We start from the raw sequence: 22,110 nt of genomic DNA, 5'->3' as shown, positions 1-22,110 counted from the left end.
GAGCCCTCTCTTTCCAGAGGTTTGCAATATTGATCTTAATGAAGGTATTCACAAGGAATACCACAGGGTTGACCATACCCAACCCTCCTAGTCTCCTCGTACGGTAAGTAACCTCCCTCTTGACCAGGTTCAGTCTATTCCCCCATAACAGTTGAAAGAACAAACTGTAGACCCGAGTCCAGAGAGGCTCTGGCAAGATGCACACACTGCCCAAATAGATCAGCAAAGGGAGCAGGTAAGTTTTGATCAGGTTTACCCTTTCCCTTAGGGTCAAAGACCAACCCTTCCATTGGTTCACCTTCTGAGTGGCGATCTCTAGCCTGCTGTCCCAATTTTGTTTGGGGTAATCCCCCTGGCCAAATTCGATGCCAAGAACTTTTGCAGAGACTTTGGGTTCTGGAAGGGTGTCCGGGAGATCAAAACCAGGATCTCCTCCTCCCAGCCAGAGACTCTCACACTTATCCCGGTTGATCTTAGACCCGGATGCCTCCGAGTAGCGATTTACCTCTGACATCAGCCATTCTGCCTCCCCATCAGAGGAAACAAAAACGGTGACGTCATCGGCATACGCCACCACTCTCAGAGTGGCTTCCGGTGCTGCCCGGTCCATCCCGATCCCAGCCAACGGTCCACGCTCCACCCTCCTAAGAAGTGGGTCAATCGCAAACACGTACAGTAGCGGGCTCAAGGGACAACCCTGGCGAACACCACACCCAACCTCAAAAGAGCTGCCAATCCAACCGTTCACAAGCGGGAAACTCTCTGCCCCAGAGTACAAGGTCTTAAGCCAATCAACAAACCCCCCCGGCAGGCCATACCTCAGAAGGACAGACCAGAGGTACTCATGATTAACCCGATCAAACGCTTTTGCCTGGTCCAATGACAGCATGTACCCCTTCCAGTGGCCAGCCCTACCCTGCTCCACCGCCTCTCGGACACAGAGTACAGCACTAATTGTACTGCGGCCCGGAACAGAGCAATGCTGGGCCCCCGAAAGGAGCTGGGGTGCAAATTTCACCAGCCGATTAAACAGCACCTTTGCCAAAACCTTCCTGTCTGCATTGAGAAGCGCTATGGGACGCCAATTCTCAATGCAAGATGGGTCCTTACCCTTTGACAAGATGATCAGGGCAGACCTCCTCATTGACTTTGGCAGAGTGCCCGAGGAAAGACACTCATTGAATACCTCAGTCAAGAGGGGAACCAAGGCGTCCTTAAAGGTCTTATAGAATTCAGATGTTAAGCCATCCGGACCGGGAGATTTCTTCAGGGCAAGCCCTTCAATCGCCAACTTAACTTCCTCTTCCCTGATCATCTCTGTCAAAACACCAAGAGAGGGGTCTACCCCTGGTTCGGGGACGGCTTCAGCCAGAAAAGCCGACATCTCATGCCAATCCAGATCCCTCTTCCCCAAGAGGTGCGAGTAGAAGGATCTGACGACCTCCAGGATCCCTGATCTGGATCTTTTCAGGGACCCCGCAGTGTCAACCAGTCCTGTAACAACTTTACTATTCACTGACATCTTGCAGTTTCTGTAAAGGTCGGGCGAGCGGTACTTCCCGTAATCCCTCTCAAAAACCAAAGATGCGTGTCTATCATACTGACACCTCATTAGCAAAGATTTTACTCTGGAGATCTCCTCGCGGCTACCTCCAGTTGAGACAAGATGCTCGAGTTTCCTCCTCAGGCCCTGATACAGGCGGTACCTGTCCAGGCTCCTGAGGCTCGAGAGCTGGCGGAAGAATCTCGCCACCCTTTTCTTAAACATCTCCCACCACTCTGACTTACTACTACAAAGATCCAGTAAGGGTACCTGGCTCTGAAGAAAATCCTCAAAGGACTGTCTTATCTCCGCTTCTTCCAAGAGAGACGAATTGAGCCTCCAAAAGCCTCTTCCCATCCGGGGGGTCTCTGTAACATTCAGGGAAAACAAAATCAAACAGTGATCGGAGAACTCCACCTCAACAACAGATACTGCTGAAGAGACGGCTTCCTCCTTTAAATGAAACCTGTCTATCCTGGACCTACAGTTACCTCTATGATAGGTGAACCCCTCGTGGCCTGCGGTGTGCCGGATGTGGACATCCACCAGGCGAGCCTCACTAGCTATACTATTAAGGGCGACGCTATCATAAGTCAGCTTGTCTCTGGAACCTCCTCTATCCCGGGGCCTCGTGACAGTGTTGAAGTCCCCTCCTAAGACGACCTGCCGACTCGTAAAAAGGTAGGGCTTGATCCTCATAAAGAGACACTTCCGGTCCCATTTAGATTGGGGACCATAGATGTTAATGAGCCGGAGCTCTTGTCCCTTCATGAGGACATCTAATATCAGGCACCTCCCCATTTCTAACTCAATAACCCGTCGGCATTCTACCGGTGCGGTAAAAAGGACCGCCACTCCGCTATACGGCTCGGCCGCAAGAGACCAATAGGAGGGCCCGAGTCTCCACTCCCTCTTAGCTATAAACACCTCTGCCATATTTGGCAGCCTGGTCTCTTGCAAAAAGAAAATGTCAGCTTCAACCCGGCTGAGAAAATCAAAGGCCGCAAATCTAGCCATATTTGACTTAATGCTGGCGACATTAATGGACGCCAGCATCAACGGAGTGGGTACCGCCATCATTGGTGATTGAGTTAGATGGCTTTCTTCTTCCCACTCCCCTTATCCTCTGCCTCAGAGGAGGAATCCTTCCCCCTCTTTAATGACACAGAGGTGTCCATTCCCACATTTTTCCTTCTTTTCTCGTCCTCGTCTCTGGACTCTGGGCCAGTCCCTCCCCCCAAGGACCTTGCATCCCCAGGAGAAGGAGACTCGGCACCCCCTGTAAGCTCCGCTGAAGCCGGAACCTCACCCTCAGCCTCCTCCTCAGAGGAAGAGATGTTATCAAGGGCTTGGAACCGGTTAGAAAGACCAACTAGAGGGGAGTCGGTTTTACCTTCCTTAGGTACCTTGGTCAGAGCGGGAGAAGATGTTTTATCTCCCTTCTTTCTCTTCTTTTTGGTGCCGAGCTTACGCTTGTTCTCTAGCCACCGCTTATTATCCTCATCCATACTTTCATAATGGGAGGATTCTGAAGCAGAGGCAGTTTCCTCCCTGTGGATCCTCCTGACCTCCTCATCCAACTCATCATCCCTCAGGGCCTCAGCAGCAACACTGGCATCCAGGACAGGGGCTGCCCCGGTAGTCTGGGGCTCGCCCCGCTCCCTCTCCTGTCTGCGCTTGTCTAGACGCCTCAGCTGGGCAGGCGTCTTTTTATTGCTTTTCTTCCCTGGCCCCTCATCTCCCCCACCCCTGCTAGTCCCCTCCCCAGCAGAATCGGCCTCACGGCTTACTCCCACCGGGGTCTCGACAGCATTAGCAAAGGAGCGAGGACAACGGCTGAATGGGTGACCTAACTCACCACACAGGTGGCACCTAATCTCCACACAAGAGGCAGCAAGATGGCTGACACCCCCACACAACGCGCATTTCTGCACGGTGCAGTTTGCACTGAAGTGTGTGCGGTCGCCGCACCTGTGACAGAGCTTCGGTTGCCCCTGGTAGAAGACCAGGATACGATCCCTACCCAGGAAGGCAGACGATGGAATGTGGGCAACCGTACCACCTGAATGCTTAAGTTTTACCATAAACGTCCAGGCCCCTGACCAGATACCAAACTCGTCGCGGTTTTTCTTTGGCATCTCCACCACCTCTCCATACCGACCAAGCCACGTCATGATGTCATAGCAAGAAAGCGACTCGTTACGAGTCATCACGGTCACTTTCTTGATCTGGTTTTGGCGAGACACTGCCTGAACGGCAAAGTCTCGCCAGCCGGGCTCATTTTTTGCCAACTCATAATTCGCCCAGAAGAGCTCAAGCCCCTCCGGCCGAACAAAGCTGACATCAAACTCAGGCGTGGAATAGGGATGTATCAAGGCGTAGATGTCAATCGCCTTGAAGCCCATCCTCAGCAGGAGCTCCACAACTTTAGACCTTGGCGGACATGCATCACTGCCCCTCCACCGAAGACGGACCACATTCCTACGCACACTGCCTGGCCCGGCTGTTGGGAGGGACCACACTGTATCTCCCCCTTTTTGCTCTCGGAAGGCCCCGAGGCCATGCCTCTCTATCCAGAAGGATAGATCAACCTCTCGACCCTCTACCATTAGTGATCTCTCCCCCTTCTTTAGAGCCTCCAGAAGGCGCCGTTGCAACATGCCGTCCCCAAAGCCCGGAGACGAGGAGGATGCCCTATTTGCCCCGGAGGTGACACTGGCATAACTCTGGACAGGTGTTGCCACCCCCGGGGGGGCAACCGGACCAGTGACCACATCAGCCCCAACAGTATCACCATTACCCACCTCCATCTCACCCTCCACCAAACCAGCAACCACACCACTAGACAATGAATTATCCTCATTCACCTCCACCACCACATTCATTCCTGCTGGACCAGTAACAATGGTGGATGACCTTTTGACCTCCGCATCAGGCACAAGGGGCTCAGTCACCTCCATAGAACTGGAGGCGAACTCACCCCCGGTCTTATGTGTGCCCTCCACATCATCGGTCGGTAATTTCCGCTGTTTGGCATTTGGTATAATGTGCCGCTGATCTCTAGCTGCAGTTAGGCGCCGCTGATCTTTAGCATCAGGATCTTCCGAACCAGCGACGCCAACACAAAATAGCACTTTCGTGGGAGGACCGGAACGCTCAGCCCCAACTGCCCCCTCACACTGCCGCCGCTTCTCAACTAAGTGATCAGCGGCAACAGCATTCAGAGGCGCCGAGGCTACCGGAGCTGCCCCCGACACCGGGCTGCTCCCCCCTCCCACTGAGGAGCGCACCGCAGCCTCGTGGCCTGATGGAACGCCCGCCGCCGGGCCGCCCTCACTGTCCAGCCTCTCGGCTGATGGACCTCCTGCTGCGTCCCCACTACTACAAGCAGAGACGGAGCTCTGCGCCTCACTACCGCGCTCTGTAATCTCCCCGCGCCTTTGCAACGGATCCACAGCAGAACCCGGGCTGGGCTGGGCAACGGGGTTTATACAGCGAGCTGAGCCTGCCACCGACTCAGGGGGTACAGGGAGGGGGGCATATACGTATCTTACCGCTTCCTGCAGGTTTGGCTTGGTCTTCTTTGCCTTTTTGTGGCCCCCAGGTGCCTCTTCTGGTAGATCGTCACCAAGATGGAAGTTTTGGAGGCACACTGGGCACTCCAGGAGCTTAATCTCCGCCATTAGCGCCCCTCCCTGGCCGCTGCTGTCACTGTCCTCCCCAGAGCCGGCAGAACTGCGACCGGATGTCACTGTCGCCTGTCCTGCAGGGAGCTCGCTGCACTTGGCCTGCGGGTGACTTTGCAGGCTGCCAGGTGGGGCTTCCTGCTGGTCATCATCACTCTCATCATCCACCTGGCTCTCAGGCTGCAGCCCCATCTGCCTTTGCTCTCTGGTATCAGCCATTTCTCTAAAGCGGTCTTCATTTATAAGTTTTTCTTTGAAAGGACCACTCTGCTCCCTGATGGTGGCTTTCCTAAGTTCCAGGAGTTGAATTTCACTGCTCAGTCTTTTTACCTCGGCTTGGAGTTTTGCCTTCCTTGGTTTGGAGGCCCCCGCAGCTTTGGCGCTTGTGCAGCGCAGCTCCTCCCGGAGCCTCCTGATGAGCTTACTGGCATCTTCATACTCACGGAGGTGGATCATGACCCGGGAGGCATAGGTGGACACAGACTCCCGGGGTCCCTGCAGCACCCACCCCCCCTCAGGGAGGTTGGCCTCACCTCCGTGAGCACTCAGCTTTCCTCCGGAAGGAGCGCCATCTTGCACACCGCTGTCAGGCTTTTCCTCCATGCTGGAAGCCTTGCGGCTTCTGGGGGTCTCCACAATCCCGGGGGGAGTAGGAGCCACATTGCTGCGACTCCTGGTGCAGCGTCTCACCCCCGAGTCCTCTGATGTGCAGGCCGGTTGCTGGTTTCTTCTGCCCCCCGCCGGCCTGGTTCGGGAAGCAGAAGCCTGGGACTTGGCTCCATCACTCATCCCAGAAACCCGCTCCCTCCCTGGGAAAGAGAGAAAGCAGGTCCCCAGGTGGAGAGGTGTTGGTTTCTCAGAGATCAGGAGCTCACAGCAGGATCTGCAGCCACCACACCCGTAATCAGCACACTGACTAGCAGCTGATCAGAGCTGCACCCAGTATGCTGCTGGTGCAGTCACTGTGTACATACATTACATTACTGATCCTGAGTTACATCCTATATTATACTCCAGAGCTGCACTCACTATTCTGCTGGTGCAGTCACTGTGTATATACATTACATTACTGATCCTGAGTTACATCCTGTATTATACTCCAGAGCTGCACTCACTATTCTGCTGGTGCAGTCACTGTGTACATACATTACATTACTGATCCTGAGTTACATCCAGTATTATACTCTAGAGCTGCACTCACTATTCTGCTGGTGCAGTCACTGTGTACATACATTACATTACTGATCCTGAGTTACATCCTGTATTATACTCCAGAGCTGCACTCACTATTCTGCTGGTGCAGTCACTGTGTACATACATTACATTACTGATCCTGAGTTACATCCTGTATTATACTCCAGAGCTGCACTCACTATTTTGCTGGTGCAGTCACTGTGTACATACATTACATTACTGATCCTGAGTTACATCCTGTATTATACTCCAGAGCTGCACTCACTATTCTGCTGGTGCAGTCACTGTGTACATACATTACATTACTGATCCTGAGTTACATCCAGTATTATACTCTAGAGCTGCACTCACTATTCTGCTGGTGCAGTCACTGTGTACATACATTACATTACTGATCCTGAGTTACATCCTGTATTATACTCCAGAGCTGCACTCACTATTCTGCTGGTGCAGTCACTGTGTACATACATTACATTACTGATCCTGAGTTACATCCTGTATTATACTCCAGAGCTGCACTCACTATTTTGCTGGTGCAGTCACTGTGTACATACATTACATTACTGATCCTGAGTTACATCCTGTATTATACTCCAGAGCTGCACTCACTATTCTGCTGGTGCAGTCACTGTGTACATACATTACATTACTGATCCTGAGTTACATCCTGTATTATACTCCAGAGCTGCACTCACTATTCTGCTGGTGCAGTCACTGTGTACATACATCACTGATCCTCAGTCACATACTGTAATATCTTGTACTCCAGAGCTGTATTTTCAATTCTGAAGTTTTTATCCTTCACTGTTCATTCAGTGCCCATACAGAGCTTTCTTCAGTCACTTTTATTCTGATGTCTTCTTTGTATCAGGCAATAATGTAGAAAAACTAACTGCCTCACTGCATTATGGGAGCTGTCAGGGACATAATTGATGATTAGTTTGACTGTTGTGAAGGCCGTGGGAATAAAATAAAAGGTGCCCAGATAAGCTCTGTCATGTGCGACTCCATCCAGGATACAGGGGTCACTGCTTCTGCTGCAGTATAAAGTTCTCTTTTGGATTCCTGCGGAGGATCGGCGCCTTCACTCATTTCACCTGATGATACTTGACCGCAAGTCGAATAAAAAGTAAAACACTTACTCTTCGCTTCTTACCACGGCTTATCTGTTTTTTTTTCCACCTTTTAGGAAATCTTTATCCAATCTTCATTAGCATTCTGGTTATCCTTGGTATCTTGTTGTTGCTGTGTGTCTGTTACTTGAACCGATACAGGTATGTGTTAGTGCTAGTGGATAGCACTATGTATTGTTCATTATTACCGTCATTGCTGTCATATTATAACAATCACTTAAAAATAAAAAAGCCTCCTTAAAAACACAAAATATCCCGTATAACAGTCAATTGAATTCCATGGCGCGCCCGCTATGAACACATAGACTTCATTCACAAAGATTAAAAAGTAACTACATTTTTCCTACTAGTAACATAGTAACATAGTTTGTAAAGCCGAATAAAGACTTGCGTCCATCAAGTTCGACCTGTTAGTTCTGTAATTGCTAAAGTTGATCCAGAGGAGGGTAAAAACCCCAAATGATTTGGCCAATCTTCACCTGAGGAAAAATTCCCTCCCGACTCTGAAACCAGCAGTCAGAATAAATCCCTGTATCAACCTACTATTTTATTTCATTTTTAAGTATATGCTGAAATCTGCCTGGTATCTAGAAATGCATCCAGTCCCCGCTTGAACTGGTGTAGTGAATCCGACATTACCGTCTCCTCACTCAGTGAATTCCATATTCTCACTGCTCTTACCGTAAAGAACCCCTTCCTATGCTGGTGCTGAAACCTTTTCTCTTCCAGTCTTAGTGAGTGCCCTCTTGTTACCGTAATATCCCTCCTTTTGAACAAATCCCGGGCAAGGTCTCTATACTGTCCCCTAACATATTTGTACACATTTATTATGTCCCCCCTCAACCTTCTCTTTTCCAGGCTGAATAGTCCTAGTTTTGCCAACCTCTCTGGGTATTGCAGTCCCTCCATTCCCTTTATTAATTTTGTTGCCCTCCTTTGTACCTTTTCAAGCTCATTTATATCCTTTCTATATATTGGGGCCCATAACTGAGCACAGTATTCCAAGTGTGGTCTGACCAGTGCTTTGTACAGTGGAAGAACAATGTTCTCCTCCTTTGCAGCTATACCTCTTCTGATACATCCCATTACCCTGTTTGCCCTTACAGCAGCGGCCTGACTTTGGGCACTCCAATTTAGTTTGCTATCAATCAAGATGCCCAAGTCCTTCTCCATCTCTGAATTCCCCAATGATTTCCCATTCAGTGAGTACTGGTGACTTCCATTTTTCCTTCCCATATGTATGACCTTACATTTCTCCTCGTTAAACCTCATTTGCCATTTAATGCTCCACCTACCCAGCTTATCCAAATCCCTCTGTAGGTCTGCACTGTCCTCTTTTGTATTAATTGTTTTACATAACTTTGTGTCATCTGCAAATATTGATATTTTACTATTTATCCCGTTGACTATGTCGTTAATAAAGATATTAAATAACATTGGGCCTAGTACAGACCCCTGTAGTACCCCACTAGTGACGCTTACCCAATCTGAGTATATTCCATTTATAACCACCCTCTGCCTTCTATCCTTTAGCCAGTTAGCTACCCACTTGCAGACATTTTCCCCCAGCCCCATCATTCTCATTTTGTATACCAACCTATTATGTGGCACGCTATCGAACGCTTTTGAGAAGTCGAGATACACGACATCCACTGGTTCCCCCTACTACATTTTTATTTCTTTGTATTGTCACCATGGTTGCCTGCAGAATGCAGCTCATTGGGGGTCTGGGTCCTGAGACCCTCAGCAATCACTCTAAAGACCCCTATTAAGAGCACGGTGGAGTACAGATTCAATTGAAAGCATAGACCTCTCTCCTGAGCTGCTCACTTCTTAGGAGTCTTTAGATAGATCGGAACCTCCGTCAGTACATGAATGTGGCATCAGAACCACCGTCAGTACATGAATGTGGCACCAGGACCACCATCAGTACATGAATGCAGCGCCAGAACTACAGTTAGTACATGAATGCAGCACGAGAACCACGATCAGTACATGAATACAGCATCAGAACAAATGTAATGTCATATCAACCCCATATATAATTGTATTGCTTGAACATATAATTCCTAGTATGTCTTTAGCAATCGTAAGGAGATACTGGTAGTTGTTGTTACCAGCCATCAGACCGCAGACCATACAGGAACCACAGTACTTATGAGATTACACCCAGGTACCTCATAGGTGATATCTTCACTCATTGGAGTAATTCCCATCCCTTTTGTCTCCACGTAGTACAGACACTATGATGAGATTTCATACTCAGAGCTCATCTCTGCAGACTTCCGTCTTCAGCAGCACTTCCAGACTTGGTGCCCTTATTAAAAATAAAAGTATCCTTATCCTGCCCCAAAAATATAGATATCTCCAATCTTGCTCCCCTGAATAAATAATTGCCTCTCACTATACTTCCAGAACAGAATATTTCCCTCTACAGAATATAACCCTCTCCATATTGTCCCCCCGCCACATCCCTTCTCCATAATATTCCCCCCACACTGTCCCTCTCTATACTGTCCCTCCCACACACTCTAAGCCTCTCCATAATAACCCCCCCGTAGTGCCCCTCTCCATAATATTCAGTTACCGAGGTCCAACGTCTCTGCTGCCTGTGCGGCACCGGCAGCAGCATGCTAACCTCATCACACTGCTGCTTGTCGCGGTGGGGGGCAGAGGAGCGCTCCTCTGTCCCAGTCCCGGTGCCGCAGTATTTAAATGTATCCGAATCTGAAAGACGCGAGTACATTTGTACATAGGAAGATGAAAGCCCGCATCTCCTGAACAGTCACACAACATCCATTGGCAGGCCGCATGCAGCCCACGGGCCCTATGTTGTACAGGCCTTAAGGAAGTAAATGCTCAATTTCCTTGCAGCATCCCTAGAGGAGAAATGAAGTATTTCACATCGAACATTCTCATCAATGTACTGCCTGTGTTTTATAAGACAGGACAGGTCCTCTAGAGTGACCGACACACTTTGTAACCATTCTTTACTCTCTTTATATTAGAATACTTTAATAAGTATTTGAAAATGGATTTGGTATTTTTTTTAAATATAAATATTTATTTTAATGTTTTATTTTCTTATTGTAATTTTTTTAACAGCTTTCAGAGATCTGCTTTACTGCAGACACATTATCCAGAGCGAACACTAGTCTGTAAATGTTTGTTAACTTCTCTGGGAGAGTAGTGGGCATGTTGTGTGATCTGTGCAGAGGTCTCTGTGTAGAGAGGGGTGATATAGAGGTGTTATCAGTTATTTTAAAGGAGGAGGAGGAGGTGAGCTGTGACATCACTGATTGTGACTGGTGGATCCTGTGTTATCTACTGTATATAGAGGTGTTATCAGTCATTGTACTGGAGGAGGAGGAGGTGAGCTGTGACATCACCTATTGTGAATGGTGGATCCTGTGTTATCTACTGTATATAGAGGTGTTATCAGTCATTGTACAGGAGGGGAAGGAGGTGAGCTGTGACATCACCTATTGTGAATGGTGGATCCTGTGTTATCTACTGTATATAGAGGTGTTATCAGTCATTGTACAGGAGGAGGAGGTGAGCTGTGACATCTCCTATTGTGAATGGTGGATCCTGTGTTATCTACTGTATATAGAGGTGTTATCAGTCATTGTGCAGGAGGAGGAGGGAGTGAGCTGTGACATCACCTATTGTGAATGGTGGATCCTGTGTTATCTACTGTATATAGAGGTGTTATCAGTCATTGTACAGGAGGTGGTGAGCTGTGACATCACCTATTGTGAATGGTGGGTACTGGTTTATCAATTAGTGTTCAGGAGGAGGAAGAAGTGAGCTGTGACATCCCCCATTTTCAATTATAATATATATCATTCATATCAAGAATAATATATATCATTTGACAACATTTAGATTAGAAGGGACATCATAAAATGAGCTGCCAATACTTATATGGCATATCGTGTCATATTTCTTTTTTTCGGTCTTTTCGGTTCAGGTGTTTGTCAGTGCGCAGACTGGTGGTATTGCCAATTAGAGCTCCCCAAAAGCCGCAGGTCTTCACAGCTATTCTGCGCCCAAAGTCACATTATGAAGAAAGACGACTTAAAAATGTATTTTTACAAGTGTTTTTGTTTTTTAATCTTGTATTGCCCGTTGTTTGTTGTTGCTGTTAATCTCTTGATCACTTTGTATTTACAGGTGGCCTTTTACTAAATGTAACATGCACATCTATGTGGAGCAATGTTTAGGAAAGAAACTGAAAAATAATCCTCAAGGGTGAGCAAATGATTCACATTTTTGTTTTCCCAAATTACACAAAATTGTTTTTCTCCCCAATTTGTCAGCCCTTTCCCCCCTCAAACTGGATGTGCCGTAGTGGATTGCATTCAGAGGTATTGATGGTATGAATTTTCTATTTCCAAACCACTTAAAATCGCGCGCAAAGTGGTGTTATAATAGTATCAGCAACCATTGCTGGGATTATATTACACACTGAACAACCAGGGATTTTAATAGACACTAGACCACCAGGGCTTATAATAGACACAAGACCACCAGGTCTTATAATAGACACTAGACCACCAGGGCTGATAATAAACACTAGACCACCAGGGCTTATAATAAACACTAGACCAGCAGGGCTTATAATAAACACTAGACCACCAGGGCTGATAATAAACACTAGACCACCAGGGCTTATAATAAACACTAGACCACCAGGGCTTATAATAAACACTAGACCACCAGGGCTTATAATAAACACTAGACCACCAGGGCTTATAATAAACACTAGACCACCAGGGCTGATAATAAACACTAGACCACCAGGGCTTATAATAAACACTAGACCACCAGGGCTTATAATAAACAATAGACCACCAGGGCTGATAATAAACACTAGACCACCAGGGCTTATAATAAACACTAGACCACCAGGGCTTATAATAAACAATAGACCACCAGGACTTATAATAAACACTAGACCACCAGGGCTTATAATAAACACTAGACCACCAGGGCTTATAATAAACACTAGACCACCAGGGCTTATAATAAACAATAGACCACCAGGGTTTATAATAAACACTAGACCACCAGGGCTTATAATAAACACTAGACCAGCAGAAATTGTAATAAATGCTAGACTGTCAGGAATTTTTATAGATTCTTAAACCACCAGGAATTATAATAGATACTAGACAACTAGGGATTATAATAGACACTAGGTAATCATGGATTTTAGTAGACACTAGACTACCAGAGATTATAATATACACTAGACCACCAGGGATTATAATAAACAATAGACTACCAGAGATTATAATATACACTAGACCACCAGGGATTATAATAAACAATAGACTACCAGAGATTATAATATACACTAGACCACCAGGGATTATAATATACACTAGACCACCAGGGATTATAATAAACAATAGACTACATGGGATTATAATACATACTAGACTACCAGGGATTATAATATATACTAGACTACCAGAGAGCATAATACACACTTGACCACCAGGGATTATAATAGACACTAAACTACCAGGGATTATAATAAACACTAAAATGAACACTATATCACCAGGAATTATAAGAGACACAAGACCACCAGGAATTACAATAAACCCTAAACCACAAGGAATTACGATGGTCACTGAACTACTTTAGATCAGGCTGCTAAATGACAATCAGGCTTTAAACTTCAGAGATATCACTGATAATCTGATATCCATTTTTTCTTTTATGATTAACCATCTTTTCCCTGGATACTAAATACTGTATATAAATAACCACATGATTACGGTGGCTTCACCTTTTGGCTTTACTCCTTCGCTTGTTTGCTTGCATTTATAAGATTATTTAGAGGGGTAGCCCTTTGCCAATATACTTAGTTCATTGGAAAGGGGGTCAAGTCGCTTCCCCTCTTCTCATTAGCACTATAATGGCTTCATGGGTTACTTTCAAAAGCTGTCTTCTCAGCCACAGGTATCAAATATTGAATGTATCACTGACCAGTATGAAATCCGACATTGTCATTATTATTATTTATTTTTCGAGTGTCATTGATTCCTGGTTACTGTACATAAGGAGGGGTACATACAAGGTACAAATATAAAATACGGTGAACAACTAGTAACGACAGGCTGGTGCAGAGGGGAGAGGACCCTGCCCTTGTGGGCTTACAGTCTACAGGATAATGGGGAAGGAGACAGTAGGTTGGAGGGATAGGAGCAGCTCTGGTGGTGGTGAGGTGACCACTCTGGTGGTGGTGAGGTGACCACTCTGGTGGTGGTGAAGTGACTGCTCTGGTGGTGGTAAAGTGACCGCTCTGGTGGTGGTGAGGTGACCGCTTTGGTGGTGGTGAAGTGACCGCTCTGGTGCTGGTGAGGTGACCGCTCTGGTGCTGGTGAGGTGACCGCTCTGGTGGTGAAGTGATCGCTCTGGTGGTGGTGAGGTGAAGGTGACCGCTCTGGTGGTGGTGAGGTGACCACTCTGGTGGTGGTGAGGTGATCGCTCTTGTGGTGGTGAGGTGGCCGCTCTGGTGGTGGTGAGGTGACCACTCTGGTGGTGAGGTGATCGCTCTTGTGGTGGTGAGGTGGCCGCTCTGGTGGTGGTGAGGTGACCACTCTGGTGGTGAGGTGATCGATCTGGTGGTGGTGAAGTGATCGCTCTGGTGGTGGTGAGGTGACCACTCTGGTGGTGAGGTGATCGCTCTGGTGGTGGTGAGGTGAAGGTGACCGCTCTGGTGGTGGTGAGGTGACCACTCTGGTGGCAGTGAGGTGACCGTTCTGGTGGTGGTGAGGTGACCGCTCTGGTGCTGGTGAGGTGACCGCTCTGGTGGTGGTGAGGTGTCCGCTCTGGTGGTGAAGTGATTGCTATGGTAGTGGTGAGGTGATCGCTCTTGTGGTGGTGAGGTGGCTGCTCTGGTGGTGGTGAGGTGACCACTCTGGTGGTGAGGTGATCGCTCTGGTGGTGGTGAGGTGACCACTCTGGTGGTGAGGTGATCGCTCTGGTGGTGGTGAGGTGACCACTCTGGTGGTGGTGAGGTGACCTCTCTGGTGGTGGTGAGGTGACCGCTCTGGTGGTGAAGTGATCGCTCTGGTGGTGGTGAGGTGATCGCTCTTGTGGTGGTGAGGTGACCACTCTGGTGGTGGTGAGGTGACCACTCTGGTGGTGGTGAAGTGACTGCTCTGGTGGTGGTAAAGTGACCGCTCTGGTGGTGGTGAGGTGACCGCTCTGGTGGTGGTGAAGTGACCGCTCTGGTGCTGGTGAGGTGACCGCTCTGGTGCTGGTGAGGTGACCGCTCTGGTGGTGAAGTGATCGCTCTGGTGGTGGTGAGGTGAAGGTGACCGCTCTGGTGGTGGTGAGGTGACCACTCTGGTGGTGGTGAGGTGATCGCTCTTGTGGTGGTGAGGTGGCCGCTCTGGTGGTGGTGAGGTGACCACTCTGGTGGTGAGGTGATCGCTCTTGTGGTGGTGAGGTGGCCGCTCTGGTGGTGGTGAGGTGACCACTCTGGTGGTGAGGTGATCGCTCTGGTGGTGGTGAAGTGATCGCTCTGGTGGTGGTGAGGTGACCACTCTGGTGGTGAGGTGATCGCTCTGGTGGTGGTGAGGTGAAGGTGACCGCTCTGGTGGTGGTGAGGTGACCACTCTGGTGGTGGTGAGGTGACCGTTCTGGTGGTGGTGAGGTGACCGCTCTGGTGCTGGTGAGGTGACCGCTCTGGTGGTGGCGAGGTGTCCGCTCTGGTGGTGAAGTGATTGCTATGGTAGTGGTGAGGTGATCGCTCTTGTGGTGGTGAGGTGGCTGCTCTGGTGGTGGTGAGGTGACCACTCTGGTGGTGAGGTGATCGCTCTGGTGGTGGTGAGGTGATCGCTCTGGTGGTGGTGAGGTGACCACTCTGGTGGTGAGGTGATCGCTCTGGTGGTGGTGAGGTGAAGGTGACCGCTCTGGTGGTGGTGAGGTGACCACTCTGGTGGTGGTGAGGTGACCTCTCTGGTGGTGGTGAGGTGACCGCTCTGGTGGTGAAGTGATCGCTCTGGTGGTGGTGAGGTGATCGCTCTTGTGGTGGTGAGGTGGCCGCTCTGGTGGTGGTGAGGTGACCACTCTGGTGGTGAGGTGATCGCTCTGGTGGTGGTGAGGTGATCGCTCTGGTGGTGGTGAGGTGACCACTCTGGTGGTGAGGTGATCGCTCTGGTGGTGGTGAGGTGAAGGTGACCGCTCTGGTGGTGGTGAGGTGACCACTCTGGTGGTGGTGAGGTGACCGCTCTGGTGGTGGTGAGATGGCAGCTGGGTCATTACAGGCTGTAAGCTGTTCTGAAGTTATGAGTTTTCAAGTTCCGCTAGAAAGTTCTGGATGATGGGGATTATGGGATGTGTTGGGGCACAGAATTTCAGAGGATGGGGGATACTCAGGAGAAGTCTTGAAGGCGATTGGGTGAGGAGCGTATGATTGTGAAGGAGAGAAGGAGGACTTAGGAGGACCTGAGGTTGCGTATTGGGAGATATCAGGAGATTAGTTCAGAGATATATGGAGGAGACAGATTACGGCTTTGTAGGTCAGTGTTAGCTCTCAGAATTGGGAGCCACTAAAGGGATTTGCAGAGGGGAGAAGCAGAGGAGTAGCAAGAAGAGAGGATGGGTGCGTGCAGCATAGTTGAGGATGAACTGGAGGGGTGCGAGAGTGTTAGCAGGTAGGCCACAGAGGAGGATATTGCAGTACTCGAGGTGGGAGATGATGAGGGCAGCACTAACATTTTAGCAGATTCAGGGTTGAGGAAAGGACGGATTCTGGAAATATTTTGAGTTGGAGGCTTCAGGCGGTGGAAAGAGATTGAATGTGGGCTTTGAAGAACAGGGCAGAGTCGAGGATCACTCCGAGGCATCGGATTTCTGGTACTACGGAAATCATGGTGTCATTAATTGTGATAGCTCGGGTAAAGGAGTTATAGGTGAGATGGATAACTGTGATAACTTATTGATCGATAAGGGTCTGATTGCTGGGACCCACACCAATCAGCTGAACTTTTATCCCCGAAAGGGCACTTTTATCCCTGTTTCAAAATATCATGACAGGTTGGATGCCTGACTGCTGCTCCATACATTCTCTATGGGTCTGCCAGAAAAATCCAAGTGTAGAGCTTGGCAGCCACATAGGGAATGAATGGAGAGGTAAGCGAAGATGTCATTTCATTCTAAGAGAGGTAAAAGTTCCCCTTTCTGCTGATCAGTGTGGGCCCGGCAGTCGGACAAGCTATCTTTTATCTTACGGATAGGTCATAACTTGTTTTCACCGGAGAATCCTTTTAAATGCATCTCTGCCATTGTGTAATGGTATGACACAGGACAGGGGTTAAACTTTCAAATATTTAATCTACAATGGAAATAAAAAATCTTCTCCTTATTGATATCAGAGAGAACAAGTGATCGTCCTACACCACACAATCCACTTTATCAAGAGAAATAATACAACATACAAGAGAAAAATACCACAAAGCCATGCCTTGACCACATATTACCACCACATAATGACGAATATTAGCACATACAATAATAATGTTTTTATATATATCATGCCAACATATTCTGCAGTGCTTTACAATTCAGACAATTTGCAGACATTATTGGCACTGTCCCCATTGGGGCTCACAATCTACATTCCCTATTAGTATGTCTTTGGAGTGTGAGAGGAAACTGGAGAACCTGGGGGAAACCCACACAAACCTGGTGAGAATATACAAACTCCTTGCAGATGTTGTCCTTGGTGGGATTTGAACCAAGGAACCCAGCACTGCAAGGCTGCAGTGCTAACCGCTGAGCCACTGTGCTGCCCATGCAAGGCAGACATACCACCAGACCACATAGTGGCCAAATCGGACCACATGCAAGGGAGAAATAACACCACACTATGACCAGACTACATGTTACCAACACATAGTGATGATCACATACACGGTTGGTCTATTTATGTGGACAGAGCATGTGGGCCATACATGAGAGAGGAGAGGGACTGATGTGGATAGATTATGTGGGCTGTATGTGAGCGAGGAGAGGGACTGGTGTGGATAGAGCATGGGAGCCATACATGAGAAAAGAGAGGGACTTTGATACAGTGTGTGAGCCGTGCATGAGAGAGGAGAGGAACTGGTGTGGATAGAGCTTGTGAGCCGTACATGAGAGAGGAGAGGGACTGATGTGGACAGAGTGTGTGAGCCGTACATGAGAGAGGAAAGGGACTGATGTGGATAGAGCATGTAAGCCATACATGAGCAAGGAGAGGGACTGGGGTGGATACAATGTGTAAGCTGTACATGAGAGAGGAGACAGACTGATGTGGATACAGCGTGTGAGCTGTACATGAGAGAGGAGACAGACTGATGTGGATACAGCATGTGAGCTGTACATGAGCGAGGAGACAGACTGCTGTGGATAGAGCATGTAAGCCATACTTGAGCAAGGAGAGGGACTGGGGTGGATACAATGTGTAAGCTGTACATGAGAGAGGAGACAGACTGATGTGGATACAGTGTGTGAGCTGTACATGAGAGAGGAGACAGACTGATGTGGATACAGTGTGTGAGCTGTACATGAGAGAGGAGACAGACTGATGTGGATACAGCGTGTGAGCTGTACATGAGCGAGGAGAGGGACTGGGGTGGATACAGCGTGTGAACTGTACTTGAGAGAGGAGAGGGACTGATGTGGACAGAGTGTGTGAGCCGTACATGAGAGAGGAAAGGGACTGATGTGGATAGAGCATGTAAGCCATACATGAGCAAGGAGAGGGACTGGGGTGGATACAATGTGTAAGCTGTACATGAGAGAGGAGACAGACTGATGTGGATACAGCGTGTGAGCTGTACATGAGAGAGGAGACAGACTGATGTGGATACAGCGTGTGAGCTGTACATGAGCGAGGAGAGGGACTGGGGTGGATACAGCGTGTGAACTGTACTTGAGAGAGGAGAGGGACTGATGTGGACAGAGTGTGTGAGCTGTACATGAGAGGGGAGAGGGACTGATGTGGACAGAGTGTGTGAGCTGTACATGAGAGGGGAGAGGGACTGATGTGAACAGAGCAAGTGAGCTGTTCACGAGTGATGAGAGGGACTGGTGGGGATAGAACTTGTGCAAGGATGATTATTTTGAAAGAAAACATCAGCAGAAATGAAGACTGAAGCAGTTAAAATAGAAGGAGAATTTTGCAGCATGTGGAAGTTCTGCTTCTAGAGGGCAGAAATGTGGAAATAAAAGAATGTGTCAAAACAGCAAAAAGTTTTACAACAAAGGAACAGTCAGTTCTGTAAAGAGACGAAGGAGCTTATGGTTATTAACCAAATCTACCATGAAAGAGTATCAGCCAGGAGCATTCCACAAGGTTTAATCCGAGAACAGTGATCCTTTCGTGAGAGCCCAGGGGTGGAGACTGCGTGGTGTTTACATAAACATAAGGGAACTTGTCCAACCTGTGGTGAAAGTCCCAGGGTCAGAGTAATGTATTGGAGTGCATCCTCTCTATACCTCTCCTATGTCTGTTGTTCTATTATATGGACTTATAGGCAGCTTTGTTTTGTATAGTTTCGCAGGAGCACAATGTTCTCATTTACCTTTGCACAGAGATATTAAAAAAGAACGTTGTGTTGGTTTGTGCTGCATTTTTTTGGTTATGCCTCATGTTTTGTTTTGTGACCACAAAGGAGAATAACATTATTACTGCCAGGACTGCGGGCAGGCTTTACTTTAACTATTTCACTGCCAGTAATCTGGTTCTTTATTCGCTCCGGTGCCCTCAGCAGTGGGACCAGCTCATAGCGAGGGTTATGGAAGGCCTCCATCTCTGGTCCTGAAGTTTCCAGTTAGTGGGGCAATCATTCATTTCTCTACAGTAAAGCTGTGATTGTTCCCAGTAACCTTGTGATACTCTACAGTAAAGCTGTGATTGTTCCCAGTAACCTTGTGATACTCTACAGTAAAGCTGTGATTGTTCCCAGTAACCTTGTGATACTCTACAGTAAAGCTGTGATTGTTCCCAGTAACCTTGTGATAATCTACAGTAAAGCTGTGATTGTTCCCAGTAACCTTGTGTCACACAGTGACAGCCTGCTACTGACAAGCGCCATTCCCTCCCCAGTGCACCAATCGGAGGCGCTCACTGGTTCCCAGCAACTACTGGTTTTACAGAGGAACTAAAAGGCACAATGTCCATTTTTATATTCTTGCTGTTTTGTGATGTGAATTTAATAAAATGTATTTTCTAATGGAAATAATTTTCAATTTCATTTTTTGGGAACTTTTTATTGTTTAAAAATATTAAATTAATGTAAAAAAAATAGCTTTTTCTTTCTAATCTTTTGATCTATTTAGATACATATTTCTATTCAGTTTTAATATGCAAATTGCCTCTTGAGAGAAAAAGAGGACTTGTACTCTATAGCGCCACCTATTGGAAGCAGCAATCCTACAAGTCACAATCAACCCTTTAACGAGTCGTGCAATATGACTTAGGATAAAAGCCAAATCAGAATCTCAATTTGCAGACATGGTGTTTCGGGCTGTTGGCCCTCATCAGTGCAAAGTATGAGAACTGATTTGGCTAGGTGAGCGGCTCTGGACTGAGGTCTAAGGGGTAGCGTTTCTCCTTATGGAGAGTGACATACCAGCTCTGGCACGTCAAGGTAAGGAGGCTTATTCGCCATGCAACGCTCCTCTGGGAAATTTAATATGCAAATTGCCTCTTCAGAGAAAAAGAGGACTTGTACTCTATAGCGCCTCCTATTGGAAGCAGTAATCCTACAATTCTATTCTGTTTTACAATTCAATCCTATTCTGTTTTACATATCTGTGAATAATTACATACTAAATAATAATATACTAAAGGTATTTAGGTTAATTTAATGCTGTTTAACCTGAGGCTCACTATTAGTGTTGCTGCCCCATGTATAAAGTTTGGTATCAATTGTTCAGAAAAAGACAGAATAGTGTCCACACAACAGGGTACACAGGTGAAGGTGTATCATGTCTTCATTCCAGAGACCTCCCCTTCAGTATATTATTAACACCCAGTAATACTGACCGAACGTTACCCTTCTAACACCCAGAGCTGCACAATACCGGACTCCGAGCCACACTGACAGCACTGCGGACTCGATACCTGATCCTGTTCTCTACACACAAAGTAGCAACATGAAGTTTCAATGATGGTTGATAGACAACTGAGCTGGTATAAAATGGCTCTACACCCTATAGAATAGAGGACCCTGCCCATAAGAGCTGACACTCTACAGAAGAGAGGACCCTGCCCATAAGAGCTGACACTCTACAGGAGAAAAGACCCGGCCTATAAGAGCTGACCCTCAACAGGAGAGAAGACCCTGCACATAAGATCTGACACTCTACAGGAGAGAAGACTCTGCACATAAGAGCTGACACTCTACAAGAGAGAGTACCCTGCACATAAGAGCTGACACTCTACAGGAGAGAGGACCCTGCAAATAAGAGCTGACACTGTACAGGAGAGAGGACCCTGCACATAAGAGCTGACACTCTACAGGAGAGAGGACCCTGCACATAAGAGCTGACACTCTACAGGGGAGAGAACCCTGCACATAAGAGCTGACACTCTACAGGGGAGAGGACCCTGCCCATAAGAGCTGACACTCTACAGGAGAGAGGACCCTGCCCATAAGAGCTGACACTCTACAAGAGAGAGGACCCTGCACATAAGAGCTGACACTCTACAGGGGAGAGGACCCTGCCCATAAGAGCTGACACTCTACAGACGAGAGGACCCTGCCCATAAGAGCTGACACTCTACAGGAGAGAGGACCCTGCCCATAAGAGCTGACACTCTGCAAGAGAGAGGACCCTGCACATAAGAGCTGACACTAATATTTCTGTTCTTTTAAGATGATGAAATAGAAACAGTCATGGCTGAAAGTGTTGGCACCTTTGAAATTGTTCCAAAAAATGAAGTATTTCTTCCAGAAAATTATTACACGTTTTGTTATATACATGTTTATTTCCTTTGTGTGTATTGGAACAACACAAAAAAAGCAGTAAAAAAAAAGTCAAATTGAATATAATTTCACACAAAACCGCAAAATTGGGCCGGACAAAAATGTGGGTAAACTATTTTGTTTCAAGCATGTGATGCTCGTACAAACTCACCTGTGGCAAGTAACAGGTGTGGGCAATATGAAAATCACTCCTGAAACCTGATAAAAAGGGGAGAAGTTGACTCAGTCTTTGCATTGTGTGTCTGTGTGTGCTACACTAAGCATGGAGAACAGAAAGAGGAGAAGAGAACTTTCTGAGGACTTGAGAACCAAAATTGTTGAAAAATATCAACAATCTCAAGGTTACAAGCCCATCTCCAGAGATTTTGATGTTCCTTTGTCCACAGTGCACAACATAATAAAGAAGTTTACAACCCATGGCACTGTAGCTAATCACCTTGGACATGGACGACAGAGAAAAATTGATGAATTGTTGCAACGCAGGACAGTCCAGATGGCGGATAAGGAGCCCCAATCAAGTTCCAAAGAAATTCAGGCTGTTCTGCTGGCTC

General features: G+C 47.5%; 1 protein-coding gene across 3 annotated transcripts in view; it reads left to right on the top strand.

Annotated features, from left to right (window-relative positions):
- The window catches only part of LOC141239484 (nectin-1-like), a 114,421-nt gene that overhangs the window by 72,566 nt on the left and 19,745 nt on the right, over nt 1-22,110 (top strand). For all 3 annotated transcript variants that reach the window (XM_073668541.1, XM_073668543.1, XM_073668542.1), the window contains exons 6-7: nt 7,613-7,697; nt 11,733-11,810. In XM_073668541.1, coding sequence (XP_073524642.1) covers nt 7,613-7,697; nt 11,733-11,810 — 163 coding nt within the window. The remainder of the gene's footprint in view (nt 1-7,612; nt 7,698-11,732; nt 11,811-22,110) is intronic.

Source organism: Phyllobates terribilis, unplaced genomic scaffold (assembly GCF_046119375.1).
Source record: "Phyllobates terribilis strain yellow unplaced genomic scaffold, ASM4611937v1 Scaffold_2__4_contigs__length_985480577, whole genome shotgun sequence".
NCBI lineage: Eukaryota > Metazoa > Chordata > Amphibia > Anura > Dendrobatidae > Phyllobates > Phyllobates terribilis.
This window is presented reverse-complemented; position numbering and strand designations above follow the sequence as displayed.